A 13,861-nucleotide genomic window follows, 5' to 3' on the forward strand; every position below is an offset into this window, starting at 1 on the left:
GGGAGAAGGTCCAGGTGGGCCTCCTGACTCCTCCTGATGTGGTTATTCTTCCCACCCTACAAAAGGCAAGCTCCCGGCTCTGTCTAAGCCCTTCCAAAGCACCCTGGAACGACTCCTGGTCTTCTGGGGTTTGGACATCCCACACAGGTACCAGGGAAGCGAGATTCCTTATTCACACAGCAGAACCCCCTCCAAGGGGCAGGCTGGGTGAGGTATAAATGAAGCCACGCAAAAGACGGCTGGTCTCTAGTTTTATCAACTGCTGATGAAACCCCAGTGCCAGGCGTGAGAGAGATTCTCAGACACCAGTGGATACTGGGGGGTCCTTCTCATCAGCAGGGGGCCAGAGCACAGCTGAGGACACTGTGACATGTATGGGTGGATCGTTTCGCCTCCCCACTCCCCAGCCTGACCTCCCTGGCTGTATCCTCCCACTGCCAGAGCCAGTCCAGCCCAGAGAGAGGTCTTAACCAGAGCAAAGAGCAGATTTTTTAAAAGTCAAGGTTGGAGTCAGGGCGGATGGGGCAGGAATGAAGCAAAAAGATATCTTGAGGATTTCTAATAGTTTTCTTTAAAATTCCATGTCATTAAGAACAAATGAACTCTACGAAAAGGATTCTAATCAGTGTGGGCAGAGTGGAGGGAAGATCTGAGTAATTCTTGCTCTCCTGCTAAGTTTCCTTTGAACCAATGTGTGTAACATTTGGTCAAGGCCAAAGCCAGTCTGTGGCTAAGGGATAGCTTTTCCCTGGTCTGTAAGGGAGGTCAAACACATGATTCTCCCTTCACTGGCATTATATTTTAGACCAGCATTCTCCAGCATTCTCTGGGATAATAGTTCATAGGGGTATACCACAGAGAGACCTCCCATGGTTAACAACCAATTCAGCAAAGTGAAGTGGGTTTCTTGACTGCAGGACTTCCCAGAGCAGCCTTTAAAATATTAATGTATGTCGTAACTCCCTAAGAGGAAGTATGCAGAATGATGCTTCTCAAACTGATTTATTAATGGCTTGAAATGAGGGTTCCATGGAACACACTTTGGGAAACCGTGACTTGGCCCCTTATCTGGATAACTAATGTCTCAACATTCCAGGATTGAGGGGATGGAGCTCGGGTCCATGTGCTTGCCTGCCTGCTCGGGTGAGCTTCTGGTGGTGTTACCTGTTGCACTCCTCCACTAAGGCCTCCCTCTCTTCCTTGCTGGGGTTCTTTTGCCGGTCGTAGGCCTGGTACAAGATTTGCTGGGACGCGGGCCCCCATTTGAACCGGTTGCGACGCATCTTCTTGTTGGTGGGCTCAGAGCAGGCATCATCGGACTGCCCAGGCCCCTGGCTCTGTTGACTGAACTCTGGAAAGAGAAACAGCAGCTGATCCTGACTGCTTTTGTCTGTCAAATTTCCAGAACTCTGGACTGTCTGGTTGAATTCTGAAAAGAGAAAGGAGTAGATTTGATAGGGTCTGTAGCCTTCACTCAGCAGACACACAGACAGATAGACCAACGGAAACAAACACCTTTATTCCTCTCCCCTGAGCTTTGGGACCTGCTGTTACTGCGGATGGGGGCGCAGGGGGTAGGCTCGGCTCAGGCCCCTCACTGCCCACTTCTGATGGCCCCACCAAAGCCACCCCTTTCCTTTCTTTGGAGGAGCTCAAACGTGGCCGACCATTGTTTGCAGGACAATTTATTATTATTATTATTTCATTGGCTCACTGGCTCTCAGACATGAAGCAACACTCTGAATCCTGAACTCTTGTGTTTTGATGTCAAGGAGATGAACTCCATCAAGTCTCGGGTCTAGGGGAAAAAATGCTCAAAAGTACAATCTGCACTTAGACAAAGTGTTTAGAGGCTGAAAATAGCTCCCCCCACCGCTCTCCTCATAATTCCTAGGGATCAACATTATAATGTTATGCTCTTTGAAAAACCCCAAACCCCAAATCTTTTGACTACTGCTTTGAAATAAATATAACTGGAACTTTGTATTGGAAAGAGAAGAAGCTCTTTAGAGCTCAGATCATTTCGGAGGCAATGGTGTGTGTGTGTGTGTGTGTGTGTGTGTGTGTGCGTGTGTGTGTGTGTGTCTGTGTCCAGGGGTCCATTTAGGAGGGAAACAGCCCAAGAGGGAAAGGTCTTACAGACCTGCCCTCACATTTGAAAGATGGGAAATGCAGGAGATAGCAAACACAGGACCTTCCTGGGAGTGGCATTTAATGAGTTGGAGAAGGGTAAATATAGATGGCATGATGTCCCTTGTCAGTCCAATTCCCAGGACCCAGGCACACTGTGACCCTCAATATATTTTGGTTGAATGAATGAATGGAAGACGGCAGTTTGCCTGGTGGTGATTTCCTAGCCTTTATGGTTGCAATGAGATTTGATATTTACTCATGGAAGAGGTAGCCTCGTTGTCCTCTTCCTCACATGTGCGTGAAAAAGGGTTCATCAGGGTGATTAATTCCATTTTACAGATGAACAAGCATAGAGGCCAAGGACCCTGCTGAACAAGGACACGTAACAGATTCATCTCCTAACTCCTGGTCCCTGGGTTCTGGACCTTGATGTTTTTCTTTCTTGTTTCCTGGAGTCATCCTCACAGGTCTCAGAAAATCCTCAAGGTCCAAAGTCAGGCCACTACTTAGTGCTTGAATCCCGTCCACAACACCCTACCACGTGGCCTTCCAGCCCATCCAGCTCCAGCAATGCGAAACTTACTACCATCTAAGGATCCGCTTCCATTTTGGTCCATCACAAGGAGCAGTGGGCCCCTAACAAGCCTGTATCCCAGACGCAGGTGGTGTTGGCCTTTGTTTAACCAGTTGCCGGTCGGCCAAGTTAACGAGCTGTCTCCCAGGTAGATGGACTGAACGTGTCACTGGGACCTTTGATTTGGGCCCCGCCCACTTTGGATGATTCTCAGGCCACTTAGGGCTCTGTTTTCACTGGTTCCCAACAATCCCTTTAGATACCTGAGAATGTCTCTGCCAAATTTACTGGCAGGAAGTTACTGACTCAATGAAATAATGTAGGGCCCCAACCAAGTTCCTTAATTCCTGGTCCCTCAGCTTTCCCGCCTGTGGAATGGGACTGGGTGAAGACCTACGGGCACTAAATAGTCTTTTAGAACATCTGCCCCTGGTCAGGATAACGGCGATGATAATGACCATCACCCAAGTTCCGACGGAAGTTACACTTTTCAAAGTGCTTTTACACGTCCTGTATTATTTGGTCTTCATAGCAGCCATCTAAGTACAGTGACTCTGGGGAGGATCCTAGTGGGAGAAGGAAGTCCCCTGCTCAATGGGTGTCTGTCTCAGTGACTCCTCTCCTCCCTGTGGCCCTGTGGAGTTACCATGAATAATAGCCAAAGCCAGTATGGGTGATCCCAAGGGCCCAGGATCAGTATGAGGTTCCTCATTTGATGTGAACAGATGTCATCACAGGGAACATTTACTGAACCATTTCTACAGTGAGGTATTATACAAAATCCTCCAAATGTATCCCTTCATCTAATTCTCACACCTCTCTGTGCAAGAAGTATTGTTATCCCCATTTTACAGATGAAGAAATTAAGGTTCAGACCAGTTAAAGTTTCACGGGCTTGGGGCGGGAGCCAGGACGTGAACCCAACCTGTAGACGCTAAACTCATAACCATTGCATCGCCTCTCGCTTGAAACAAAACCCAAACAACACACCCACAAAACCTTCCAATCGGCCTTGGGTGGAGGTAACTGAACTGACTCCTGAAGTTCTGCCTGTGGTGGGTGCGAGACATGCCCGCAGTTGCCCACGCTGTGGGGGCTGCCTCTGGCTGCTGGCTGCCTGTTTTGAAGAACTAGACTCCCCCATGTCCTCCATCCACCACCAACTCTCCCCGACTTCCTTCCAGATTAACTGGGGGAGGGGCACAGAAAATGTTCATTGCCCATAAAAATTAACTTGAAGCAGTTGGCTTTGGCAACCTCTTTACAGGCTCAGGAGCCTGCCTGGACAAGGAGTTTCTATCTGCATAGATGGGTTCATGAATATTACCATTTATTATTTTTAGTTTCTCAAGAAAATTTATCACGTGTCATCTTTTTTTATCTTCCCCACTCTCACCACTTGCCACGTTCACTTGTGTCCCTCTTTTATTCATCTCACTTCCTATATTTTATCCCAGGCGTGCATGTCTTATATTCATCCTTTAAGAATTGGTTGAAATGTCGCCTCCTCTAGGAAGCCCTCCGTGATGTCTCTAGGCAATTTAGCAATTCCTCTGCTGCCCCTTGTGTATACTTTTATAACAACGCTTAGAAAGCAGCTGTCATTATTTTTTCAAACATCTCATCTCCCTCATTAGCTTGTAAATCCCTGGAGAAAAGGACGTGTGTATCTCACAGCCCAGCAAGTGCTTGGCACCTCATAGGTGCTCATATAATATTTACAGAATGAAGGGATGCTTCGTAAGCTTTATGTCTCATGGGACTTTAAACAATAATAATAATTTTAAAATCCTTTGCAGAGACTGTCATACATTTTTGCAAAATGTCATTCTCAAGCATCTTGAGAAACTTTTGGGGACTTTTGTCTCTTTAGAAGCTTCCGGCTGTCCTCCTCCTTTCTGAGGGAAATCCCATGGCACGCAGAGAGGAAGCTCAAACTGGAGATGCTGCCTGAGGCTTGTATTGGAGTGAGGCTGTGTCCCAAGGGTTCTCTGGCCTTTGGAGACTATGGCTCCTGAAAAATTTTTCTTAGGCTTTCCAGGAATTACAGGGAGTTGCTTCATGTCAGACACACAAATCCTTAAAGACCTAGTCACCATGGATGGTGGATCACCCCAGAGTTTAAAAGGGGCCTCTTCCCCTCAGTAGCAAAGAGCTCTCACTTTGCTTCTAACCTACCCATCTAATGGTTCCAACAAAAGAGCAAACCGCGACAATAAGAGATGAACCCTTAAACCCTTTCCCTCCACCTTGAAGTCCTTTCCAGCCCACAGACATTGAGACAATAAATACTGAAACAATCACTTCAGGTCAGTGTGTGACAGAAAACAAGAGTGATTTTAAAAAGTAGCCCTCCAGTGAGAGGGGAAAAACCCAGCCCAGAAAGTGGTAGAAACTCATATCTTGACAGAGAAGCCCACCGCCCAGAGGATAGTGTGTGGGAGGAGTGAAAGCTCATATAAATTTTTCCTAGAAAAAGGGCTGGATCGAAATAATCAAAGTGTAATGTAAAAGTATACCTTCCTAAAGTAAAAACAGTAGGTCACTGATACTCTTATCATTGAAAGGCAGTTCAAACTTCCCTAGACTTCAAAACAAAAATCTTTGTGTTATTGGGTAGAAGAAATCTTGGGACAAAAAGGAAATTGGGGAATGACAATGGGAATGACAAGAATTCATGGGTCAGAGTTGCAAATGCAGATGCTTTTAGTGTGTCCTGCTTTAGCCAGGAGCAACTTCTTCCTCCATCCGATAGGCTCACCGGCCGGGGGTCTCAAAACTCCACCGATTTTGGTAAATGTGGGCAAGCATCTTAAGTTGCTTCAGAACTCAGTTGCACCCCCCTACCCAACCCCCCCAAATATCAGGATCGGGTTCTGAATAGATCTATATATACAAATGCCTTCTAATTTTTATACTCTTTTCAGAGAGGAGGAAAATAACGATAATAGTGATCCATGTTATTGATTGCTACTAAATGTCTTCCTTGGAAACTGACCCATGGTCATGTATCAAGGGGAGATGCTTGGCTTACTTTGGGGACGATACTCCACTGTTACCTACTCGGTTTCAAAGAGAAAGATGTTGGAAGCAGGGACCAAAATATTCAAGGTGCACTGCACACACTGAAGGGCTTGTCAAAGCAACTGGCTGGGTACTAGGGGATCGTGGGAGAAGAAAATGATATAAGTCGACCCATTGTACAGCAGCGCTGAAGGCCAAATCCACATGCCAGCTTCCTTATATTTGCCAAGCGCTACGCAGACCTTGTTGATGAAGAGGAAACTGAGGCATTCCACAGGGGTCAGAGTTAGGGCAAAGGTCACTCCTGGTTGAGGCAGAGGCACGATGAAAGCACTTACGTCGGAGGATCTCCCGTTGCTTTCGGACGTACCAGGTGTACAGGGCGGCGCGCTTCTGGGTCTTCATAGGGGTGCCCTTGTTGAGATGCTGGGAGAGGTGTGACTGGTTCAGGCCGGTGACATCGACCACCTCCCTCTGGGGGATGTTATGTTGCTGCATGTAGCCCTTGATCATTTTGGCAGCCCTCCAAGGGTCCTCGCTAGACAGATAAGCAGATGGTTAGGATGCTGGTAGAAGAGGTCGGGGAGAAATACCCTCTTTCTAGAGGTTTTACCTAAACTCTGTGGAAAACTCTGACCTTCCCCTGTTTCTCCTCCTGTCCCAGTTACATCCTGGGGAGAGGCCAAAATAGAACCTAAACAAAAGAGGAGATGAAAGCTCCTATATAGTGTACTCCATCCCTTTCATCTGAGATTAGGAGGGCAAAGAGGAAGATGATTTCCCTGCTTCAGGAATGGGAAAGCACCCCAGCAGTGTCTCTGGGGAAGCAGAAAGAGAAGTTCCTGCTTTATCTTGCTTTCCTTCACTTTCCTGGAATGTGAGAGACTTAAACAAAGGCAAGAGGCCCACTGGACAGTGCAGGTGCCATTAGCTTGGGGCTGGGCTGGCTGATCCGACAATGACAGAGGGCAGAATCTCTAAATTCACCTGGACTGCCCCCCCATTATTTTCCTTCAGAATGGGTGTCTCCGTTTCTTGTCTTCTAAAACAGGAGTAAAACTTTTGTGTCCACCTCCTGAGAAGCAAGGAGGACTTCTTAGCCAAATGTTAAACAGTTTTCAGAGTTTCAGAAAAGTTTTAAGAAATGATGTTCCTCCCTGGGGCTGAAGAATCACTGCACTGAGGTGAGGCCAGTAAAGTTAAAAAAAAAAAAAAAATCTTCACAGCCCCGCCTCTCAAATAAGACCAAAAGGAGGGAGAATAATTTCAATTTCTGAATAAGATATGAATGATTCCAAATGCCATGTTTTCCTGTATTCTTACATTTCTCCTCTGACGGGGTAAGAGTGTCTGGAAGTTAATCTTTCTCGTAAATTTTAAGCTTGGGATAAGAGCTTACGTTTCTCATAAACACAGGTAATGCAAAAAGCTTCTTTAGAACACTGTATTAGTGCCTTTGAATTGATTCCAAATGTTTTCAACTTTGCCAATATCTTTTCTTGCGTAGTGAATAGGTGACTTAAAAGTGAGAGATATAATTGAAAACAGAAATTAAGAAAACAGTGCACAGTATAGAACAAAAATATTCAAGAAACAATACATCCACATACTATTCGTTTAATGCAGCTACATATTTAACTTAAAAAAAACCCAGCATCCCTTTACTGTATGTTGATGTATATAATAGCCTGACAGAACATGAAAAAAAGTGAAGGGAAAAAGTAGTTTCAGAGGTAATAAAACACAATGCTGAAAAGCAACATTTACAGTGTTGCAAATGAAATAACCGATTTGTTTCTAAATGGTATCTATAACATGTCAACTAAAGTTATGTTTGTGTAATGAAGTTTTAAAAATCCAGTAATTAAACTGAGATTTTTGTAAGCATTTGAAAAATTGTGATCATTTTAGCAAGTCTTTAATATTAAATTTATGAAAACACGGGCTTTGATAGACATGTTTTGAGAAATACAAACAAAAGATTAATTACATATAGCTTAATATATTTCTCAAGTATTTATAAAGGTACTTCCATGTAATACAAAATAATGAACTAACAACAGGAACAAAAAATGAGGAACTGCGTCCCAGTTTCAAGCATGGAGAATTCACCTTGAGTAAGAGGAAAGTAATGTAACATTTTGCACATACCCGTGTAAACATCAGAGCTCATTTAAAATCTTATTTCTGGTGAATATTTCCACAGATATTTTCAGGGTAGAAAAACACCTTCAACGGATACCAACAATAGCTTCAAAAGTTAGAAAAAGTATTTGGATTTTAAAAGTTAATGCTGCTTCGACAGATTCGTTGACTTTTTTAGTTTTGCTTAATATTTTTTTACTTGTATTTATTTCGTGTGTCTAAGAAACCTAACAGAAATTGTGTAATGTTCTAAAAGCGAATGATTCCGTTGTTAAGAGTGAATTAGCTTAACAATTGGGAAGGTTTAAAAAAAAAAACCAAACCAGTAAGACCTTATAAACCATAGCAAATCTTTCAGCCCGCATTGAAGGACCAGAGTTGGGGATAAGATGGCGTAGTTACACCTTTACAGCTCTGACCACAGAATTCTCATGCATTCACCGGATAGAGCCCCGAGAGTCGGTTACGTTTTGAAATTTGAAAATACAGCCCGTGATCAGGGGTTCCCAACCCCGATAAACACACAAAACGGGAGAAGCGCGCCCGGGCATTGTGCTCAGGACGCAGGTGTCAAGCGGCCGACCTCGGCGCCCGCCTGGCCAGCCCAGCACGCTCCTTTCCAAACAATGCCTCGGCCGCCCACAAGCAGAGAGGTCCTGGACCCCGTCTCAGATCGCTGTGATTCTTCTTTAAGAAGCCTCAAGCCCGGCCTCTTGGGAGCAACCAACTTTCCAACTTTCCACCGCGCGCCAACCTAGAGCTGGGGCCGGGGACCCGGCAGCGCGCAGCCCCCGGCCTGCTTTTCTCGCCTTTCTCTTCCAGGAGATGGAAAGAGCGGCCGGGCGCTCCCCAGAGTGACTTGCCCCGTTCTTTTCTTTCCGCCTTAGGGGAGCGAGGTGGGCCAAAAAGGGAGTGCGTGCGTCTGGCGGTCAGCAGCCGACTGTGCAGTGACCTGGGGACCGCTAGCGATTTCTTGAAAAATTACTTTAATCAAGTCTGGCCACTCCCGAAGTTGGGGGAGGGAAGGCAGCAACCGCTGGGGAAAGGGAGCGAAACCTTGGGGTCTGTCCTGCGTCCCCCCGCCTCAGCGGGGGTCTCGGGCCCCCTAGTCTCGCTCCCCGCCCCCTGGAGCCGGGGGCTCTGCTCAGCGAAGAGCGCTGAGGTCCAGGGCTCCGGGCCGGGCCTGGCTCTCTGCCCGCCGGGCCTGCGGCGTCGGCGGCCCTGGGGCAGCCCGGGTCTGGCGCCGGGTCTCCGGGCGGCGCGGGGGCTCGGCTGGGAGGGCCCGGCAGCGCGGTGCGTGTGCTCGGGCAGCAGCGAGCGGCCCCGCGTCCGCGTTCTGCTTTCCTTCCCCCTCGAAGCCGCCGCGTTTACAACTTCACCAATGAATAACCCGCCTCTCCGTTCAACCTAATCACGACTTTTTGTGTATCTTTCTGTTGATGATTTATAGAAATAAATTAATAACACCCGAACTCCACGTGCTGCAGTTTATATTACATCTCTGCCGCGTCCAGACCGGCGTGGGGCTGGGTGCCGAGGGGCGCCCCAGGTCGCCTCGGGCTTCCCACGTCCTTCCAAATCCCAGCTGGAAGGCGGGCGCCTGCGGCCAGGCAGATGGGCCTAGGTACCGGGGCCGGGGTGGGGGTGGGCCCGCCGGTGGGCGGCGGGAGATCGGTCGGTCCGCCGGGCCCGGGTCAACCTCCGGGCCGCCCTGGCGCCCCAGCCGCTCCTCTTCAGACCCCTCTCACCTTCCTGCACCCTAACCCCGGCTGGGGAGAAACCGCCGCCACGGGCGAAACCGCGAGGGAAGAACCTCAAACCTCAGAACTGTAGCAACATAATTTCCGGAAGTAAAAAAAATCTAGAAATTCCCCTGACTGTTTTGCTAGAGAGTAAGCCGCCGGGTCCCCAGGTAGCAAATTCAAATGCAAGGTCATATCCCATCCCAAACTGCCACTGCGGGCGGGTGACCGAGGCTGCCCGAGTCCCTGGCGCGACTTTGGTCCTGGCCCTGTCTAGGGACCGCGGCTCTGAAGGGTCCGAGGCCAAGCGAGGGGCTTGGTCCTAAAGCAGAGTGGCCGGGAGCGACGTGCGGTCTAAGGGGACCGCTCGGCTCCTTGGATAATTAGTAACCAGCTGTCAAAGCCCTGGGCCGCTCGGGGAGTTTTAGCAAAAGACCCGGGGCCGGGAGATAGACCTCCCGCCAGCCTGCTCGGATTCCCCAGGGACGCCGGGGTGTCGGCGGCGAGATCCGGAAACGCCCTCCTTTCTCCCACCAAATCCGCTGCGAACTGGGGTCTTGGCCGCATTTTCCCCTCGCTTGCTTAGTGACGTGGTTTCTTTTGCCGCTTGAGGATCCACCCTAACCTGACAACGTGCAAACATTTCCTTTCGCGAATCTAAACGGGCTTTGGGGATTCCGGATAGCCCTGGGGTCTTGCACGGGCGCTGTAAATGGGAGCGCACTCCAGATAAGTCGCCCCCCAGATCCCGGCCCGGGTGCCGCCTGTCCCTCTGCCAAGAGAGGCAGGACGCCGTGTCCCAGGCCGGCGGCGTTTCCCCGGACCGCGGAGTTGGTACCTCGGAGAAAGGCTTGGCCTGGGGCTGATGCGGCCCCGAGCCTGGTCTCCTGGGAATCGCAGCGGTTTCACTGCGCCCACTCGCACCTTCCGCCGCGTGGGCAAACCTCCGGGCAAAGGGCCCCGCAGCTCGGGTTCTCCCAGGCCGAGCCCCAGCCCGGCCGGGAGGGCCCCGCGGGTCCCGGGCGCTGGCCTGGGCAGGCGTTCCTGAAGCCTCGGGGCTCGGGCCATCCAGTTGAGGGACTTGGACGGTTCCAGGTGTTGGGAGAGAAGCGGAGCGCCCCCCGGGGGACTTCTCTGGTGGGAACCAGGCTTGGCAAGAGCGGTCGCGCGCAGTGTCGCTCAGGCACAAGGCCGGGGGCTCAAGGGTCTCGGGCGCACACTCCGCACCTCGGTCCGCGCCTACCTGAGCATCCGGTCCACCTCCGCCCGCTGCTCCGCCGCCTCCTCGGTGTTGAGGGCTTGCAGCTCCTTGAGGATGGGAGGGGTGTCATAGTCGTCCCCGTCCTCGGAGCCCTCGTCCCCGGACAGACGGCCCTTGGCGTGGCCGTTCGTGAGAGTATGGAAGACCGGCTTGGTGTCCGGCTCGGCCCCGCTCCCAGGGGACAGGGGCAGCGTCTCCAGCTTCACCCCGAAACTCGGGGATGGCAGCAACTCCTCCAAGGCCTGGACCAGCACCTCCTTGGTGACCCCGGAGCTCAGCAGGGCGCTCAGGAGTTCTTGCTGGAGCGACGTGAGCTTGGACACCATTTTCCAAGGACAGAAAAAGAAGGGGGTGAGGGGGTGAGGGGGTGGGTGGGTGCGAGAGAGGAGGGTGGAGGGGAGTTTCACAAGCGAACCCCAAGTCCAGGAACCCCCCCACCCTTCAGCCTCCAAACACCTGTTACTCCCCGGGGTCCGGAGTCTCCTCCGAGAGGAGTCAGAAAACTTCTAACTTGCCATGATCGCCACCATTAGGCCATATAAGATATGCAAATTAGCGGGGAGGGCCCGGCTTTCGGCCCGATGCAAATGGTCGTGGGGAGGGGGGAAAACCGAGAGAGGGAGAGCGTGAGGGGCAGACGGGGAGAGCAAGAGACCCGGGCCGGGAGCGGGGCTGCCAGGGTCCATTGTACTCACGCCAGGGGGCCGAAGAGATTCTTGTCCTGGTTCTGTTTATCAGCCAAACTTTAGCTGACCTTTGGACTTGTTAAACAAGTAGCTTGCAGCCTAGTGTGGAAGGCTCCGGGACTTTTCCACCGGCTGCGGGGTCCGGCTTTAGTCCGGAGAGAAGAAGAAACTGCGCTTCGGGGGTTCAGGTGAGAGCTGGAGGAAGCTGGGGCGCTCTTGGAAGAAGGAGATGGAGGAGGATGCGAAGAGCAGAGACCCTCCGACGCGTCCCAACCGACGCAGGCGATGGGCCGGGAGAGCCAGGCGGGCGGAGGATAAACTGACCGCAGGGGAATGGACGCGGAGACCTGGGGGAAATGGGGCGTATTAGGTGGGGTGAGTGTGGATTGCGGGGGCGGTGGTCCCATTTACTTCTACCTGAGTTACCGCTCTGCGGACCCCAGGCCCTCACCAGCTGGGTCTAGCGGTTTGGATTTGCACAACTGCCGGCCCGAGAGCGTAGGCCAGCGGGAAGGAGGTCCGGAGAACACTTGGGAGGAGGAACCGACTAATTTATGACCAGAGGGAGTAGCCAAAGTTGAGCTCCCCCAGCAGCGGGGCTGCACCAGCACCCAGCCTGGCCGAGCCGCGGAAAGCTGGACGCCTGGTTCCCCGGTTTAAACCAGGACTATCAAAGCGCCTCCGCTTTCGGGGCAAAACTAGGATTGCTGGGCCTCCTTTCTGGCAGTGAAAGCAAAGCTTGGCCTGCAGCTGGATGGACAGTTGGAGCTGCACGTTCTCTGGGCCCACTGATTTCTGGTTTATTCGCAGCTCCAGGACACAGCGGTTCCCGGGGCCAGGGGCGGTGTTCTGCAGAGGCGAGGTCAAGGTGGCCCTGGCAGGCGTCTCCCACGCCAAGTTGGGAAGGCGCGGACTAAGCCGCCGGGGGAAAGAAGTATTTTTCCACGCCGGCCTGGCCCAGGAAGGAAGCCGGGAACCTTTCAGCACTATTGGAGTTTCACCGCCTCTCCCTGAGGCGCCCAGGGGAAGGAAGGATGCAGGAGTCGCACCCAGACCTACAGGCTGGACTGGACCTGCAGAAGAACAGGGGCTTTTTAGGATCCATCGCTCACAGTCCCATAGTTCCTGGGGCAGAGAACAACCCCCTCCCCTCTCTAGGCCTCACGTTCATCATCTGTGCAATATTGAAACCTAAAGTGCAGGGGATGGGGCATTGTACGCAATGAATGAGACCACCTGTGAAACCCCGTGGTCTAACAATAGCGTTCACGCTTTTCCTTCCGGGAAGGTAGGAAGCCAGTTTCCAGTAGTAAAATCTAGCCCCTCTGGAGGTTTAGGATTCTCAGAATCAGGCAGATCCAGTGCTGGGGTTGGAGGGACCGGGAGATTCAGAATGAGCTGGGAATTTGCAAAGGAGCTTCTAAGCAAATTCTCCTCCCTTCCCACCTTTAAAAGACAATTAGGAGGAAGGGGTAATTTCAGCACGGGTTGGGGTGGGGAGGGTCTGCAGCCCTGTCTGCTTGTTTCCGGATCAAATCTCCCAGGTGTGTGAGGGCTGAAACTCCAGATGTCAGGCTGCTAAGGAGCTAGGCTGCCTCTTAAATACGGGGACTGCTCCACTCGCCTGGGCCACCCATGAGAAAGGGGTGGTTGTATGCACAGAGCTCTGGGGGACCTTTACACCGTCTCAGTGTCTTTCCCGGAGAAAGGGGTAATAAGTTCATAGAAACGAGGGCTCTTCATTTCACCTTATTGTCTTCTAGTTTGTTGTGACATACGGCAGATCCTTGCCCCTCACAATTCAGCCCAATGGGAGAACACTTTCTGCCAACCCAGCTCCCCTCAACAGGGATAATGAAGTGTTCAGAGTAAATGTCCCTGGAGAACAATCGCTTTTTCTCTGTCTCTCACTGACTATCAGGATAGAAGCAGTCAAGTGTAATGAAGATCAGTTTCTGTGTTTAGCTGGAAAACCCATTAAAAAACCAGCCATCACTTCCCTTTTAACAACAAAGCTTTGATTTGTAGTTCCAACTGCTGTGTGCCCCGTCCGACTCTCAAGCTTCCTTACCTCTCAAAATTCAGGTGTCAGAAAACCCATTCTTCCCCCTACCGCAAGCCAACTATGGGAATGTACAGGAAGTTGCACAGAGTACAGGGAAACTTCCTATGCGTGTCCAGATAATCTGGCTATTAATATCCAGCAACTTCCTGTAACCCTCCTGTCCAGATCTACCTTGTATACACCACCTGATGCAATGTGGGTGCTCACCAACCAAGTAACTGCAACTATGGA

The 13,861-nt window shown here is 50.8% G+C and overlaps 2 protein-coding genes across 20 annotated transcripts in view; both read right to left on the bottom strand.

The window, feature by feature from the left end:
• HNF1B (HNF1 homeobox B) overlaps positions 1-11,208 on the bottom strand; it is a 92,233-nt gene extending 81,025 nt beyond the window's left edge. For 5 of the 10 annotated variants that reach the window (XM_073797401.1, XM_073797400.1, XM_073797403.1 and 2 more), the window contains exons 1-3: positions 10,862-11,208; positions 6,070-6,269; positions 1,165-1,351 (exon numbers count right to left, since the gene is read on the bottom strand). In XM_073797401.1, coding sequence (XP_073653502.1) covers positions 1,165-1,351; positions 6,070-6,269; positions 10,862-11,205 — 731 coding nt within the window. In that variant the 5' untranslated portion in view covers positions 11,206-11,208. Of the gene's footprint in view, positions 1-1,164; positions 1,430-6,069; positions 6,270-10,861 lie in introns of all 10 variants that reach the window. The other 5 variants (XM_073797399.1, XM_073797398.1, XM_073797402.1 and 2 more) reach the window with 1 other exon arrangement.
• A 492-nt stretch (positions 11,209-11,700) lies between these two features.
• Positions 11,701-13,861, bottom strand: part of HEATR6 (HEAT repeat containing 6) — a 130,071-nt gene continuing 127,910 nt past the window's right edge. For 7 of the 10 annotated variants that reach the window (XM_019945337.2, XM_073797393.1, XM_073797395.1 and 4 more), the window contains one exon: positions 11,701-11,912. In XM_019945337.2, the coding sequence (XP_019800896.2) occupies positions 11,713-11,912 (200 nt within the window). In that variant the 3' untranslated portion in view covers positions 11,701-11,712. The remainder of the gene's footprint in view (positions 11,913-13,861) is intronic. The other 3 variants (XR_012328516.1, XR_012328521.1, XR_012328519.1) reach the window with 2 other exon arrangements.

The sequence above is a fragment of the Tursiops truncatus genome, chromosome 20 (genome assembly GCF_011762595.2).
Source record: "Tursiops truncatus isolate mTurTru1 chromosome 20, mTurTru1.mat.Y, whole genome shotgun sequence".
NCBI lineage: Eukaryota > Metazoa > Chordata > Mammalia > Artiodactyla > Delphinidae > Tursiops > Tursiops truncatus.